The following is a 2082-nucleotide window of genomic DNA, read 5'->3' as shown; positions in this document are numbered from 1 at the left end:
CTGGTTTGTTGGTCAGAAACAGGAGTGAAACTGGTTTGTGGGTCAGAAACAGGAGTGAAACTGGTTTGTTGGTCAGAAACAGGAGTGAAACTGGTTTGTGGGTCAGAAACAGGAGTGAAACTGGTTTGTTGGTCAGAAACAGGAGTGAAATACTTGTGAAGTTTCTGTAATTGTGCCAAACTAACCATTTATGGTCAAAGGTTGTTGACATGTTACCAAACGTTGTAGCTCATGGATCCAGTTCAGACAGGTTTCATCTGAACCGGAGTGATTCTGATTGATCTTCCTTGTTCCTCTCCAGGGAACTCTACAGAGATGGCCACTGTGGACGAGAACACTCATGAGTTTTTCGTGGAGCTGATGGAGCCGGGAACGTACCGAGTGCAGATCACCACTCTGAGTTCATCCGGAGAGTGTGAGGCCCGAGAGAGCAGCGCTGAGACCGGCTTCAGTTTCTACCTCGGTGAGTCGGCAGGAAAGGTTCTGATCCTCAGATGGGTTTGAATAAACTGACCCATAACTCTGATTCTTCAACTAAAACCTTCACAAGCAGCTGGTTTACCAGGTTTCCAATGTAAACAACAACAAACATCCCAGACTTCAGTTTAAAGAAACACAAATTAAGATTTAAAAAACAGTTAAAATGGTTTTGTTAGAACTCCATGATGTTATTAATAAATAACTATATTTGAACCTGATCTATAGACAACTAATTACAAATTCAAACTGTTGTCAACAAATCCTTAAAGATTATGTGTTGTTCTGAACTCACTCAGCTCTTTTATCATGTTAGACAGAGATCCTTCTTTTTCTTTCAACCTTTACCTTTGTGTCCAAGTTGTTTTCTTCCCAGTCATGTTGTTGTTTTCTTTGTGAAATGTCAGCTGACGGACACATCAGTGCCTCTGAGCTGATTTGATTCAGTAAAAACATTAGAAAAAGAATAAAACTGGCTSTTGGATGGATTATTACATTAGGTATTAGACTGAACAGATCTGTTGTTGTTTACATCAACTTGTTTATGTGCTTCTCTGTGTTGGTCCTGATGGGAACCATCCAGGTCCTGACGGCGAGCTGCTGGAGGAGCTGCGGGAGCGTCCTCAGGCCGTCAGCATCAGACTGCTGGACTCCAGCACTGCTGCTGTCTCTTGGGCTCCGTCCTCCCAGAACCACAACGGCAGCCTGGTGTCGGTGGTCTCCACCACGTGTCTGAAACCCACCCTGAGCCAGAGGATGGAGAACACCTTCTGTACTGAGGTACCCACATCCACACGTGTGTCAGAACCACAGCTACAGAGACCAGTGGGACCTGTAGGGACATGATGGGACCTGTAGGGACAAGATGGGACCTGTAGGGACATGATGGGACCTGTATGGACATGATGGGACCTGTAGGGACATGATGGGACCTGTAGGGACATGATGGGACCTGTAGGGACATGAAGAGATCTGTAGGGACATGATGGGACCTGTAACATGATGGGACCTGTAGGGACATGAAGAGATCTGTAGGGACATGATGGGACCTGTAGGGACATGATGGGACCTGTATGGACAAGATGGGACCTGTAGGGACATGAAGAGACCTGTAGGGACATGATGGGACCTGTAACATGATGGGACCTGTAGGGACATGATGGGACCTGTAACATGATGGGACCTGTAGGGACATGATGGGACCTGTAACATGATGGGACCTGTAGGGACATGATGGGACCTGTAGGGACATGATGGGACCTGTAGGGGCATGGTGGGACCTGTAGGGACATGATGGGACCTGTAGGGACATGGTGGGACCTGTAGGGACATGGTGGGACCTGTAGGGACATGATGGGACCTGTAACATGATGGGAACTGTAGGGACATGGTGGGACCTCTAGGGACATGGTGGGACCTGTAGGGACATGATGGGACCTGTAGGGACATGATGGGACCTGTAGGGACATGGTGGGACCTGTAGGGACATGGTGGGACCTGTAGGGACAAGATGAGACCTGTAGGGACATGATGGGACCTGTAGGGACATGGTGGGACCTGTAGGGACATGGTGGGACCTGTAACATGATGGGAACTGTAGGGACA

The 2082-nt window shown here is 48.0% G+C and overlaps 2 protein-coding genes across 15 annotated transcripts in view; one reads left to right on the top strand and one right to left on the bottom strand.

Annotated features, from left to right (window-relative positions):
• The window catches only part of ptpro (protein tyrosine phosphatase receptor type O), a gene marked incomplete at its 5' end in the record, with an annotated part of 39051 nt that overhangs the window by 5889 nt on the left and 31080 nt on the right, over positions 1-2082 (top strand). The window contains 2 exon segments of the mRNA XM_014020731.1: positions 302-463; positions 1061-1257. Coding sequence (XP_013876185.1) covers positions 302-463; positions 1061-1257 — 359 coding nt within the window.
• Positions 1264-2075, bottom strand: LOC106526201 (DNA-directed RNA polymerase II subunit RPB1). Of its 14 annotated transcripts, XM_014020742.1 has the most exons (4): positions 1875-2075; positions 1688-1837; positions 1624-1643; positions 1264-1429 (listed from the first exon to the last, which is right to left on the bottom strand). In XM_014020742.1, exons 1-4 carry the CDS (start codon positions 2061-2063, stop codon positions 1291-1293), a joined length of 498 nt encoding a protein of 165 aa, XP_013876196.1. In that variant the 5' UTR covers positions 2064-2075; the 3' UTR covers positions 1264-1290. The 14 variants fall into 14 exon arrangements, 9 of the variants coding, with proteins under 9 accessions (XP_013876196.1, XP_013876192.1, XP_013876190.1 ...); XR_001311222.1 differs by having other exon boundaries at positions 1264-1934; positions 1975-2014; positions 2055-2067; XM_014020738.1 differs by having other exon boundaries at positions 1264-1486; positions 1527-1837.

This window comes from Austrofundulus limnaeus, unplaced genomic scaffold (genome assembly GCF_001266775.1).
Source record: "Austrofundulus limnaeus strain Quisiro unplaced genomic scaffold, Austrofundulus_limnaeus-1.0 Scaffold264, whole genome shotgun sequence".
In the NCBI taxonomy this organism is placed as follows: Eukaryota; Metazoa; Chordata; class Actinopteri; order Cyprinodontiformes; family Rivulidae; genus Austrofundulus; species Austrofundulus limnaeus.
The sequence above is the reverse complement of the archived record's forward strand: the minus strand, read 5'-3'. Positions and strand labels throughout refer to the sequence as shown.

Bases quoted from the DNA above. Each gene is read 5' to 3' on its own strand.
- LOC106526201 (XM_014020733.1), bottom strand. From the start codon at position 2,046: ATGTCCCTACAGGTCCCACCATGTCCCTACAGGTCCCATCATGTCCCT. The intron at 1,644-1,697 runs GTCCCATCATGT...ATCATGTTACAG, and splicing joins GTCCCATCATGTCCCTACAG to GTCCCATCATGTCCCTACAG.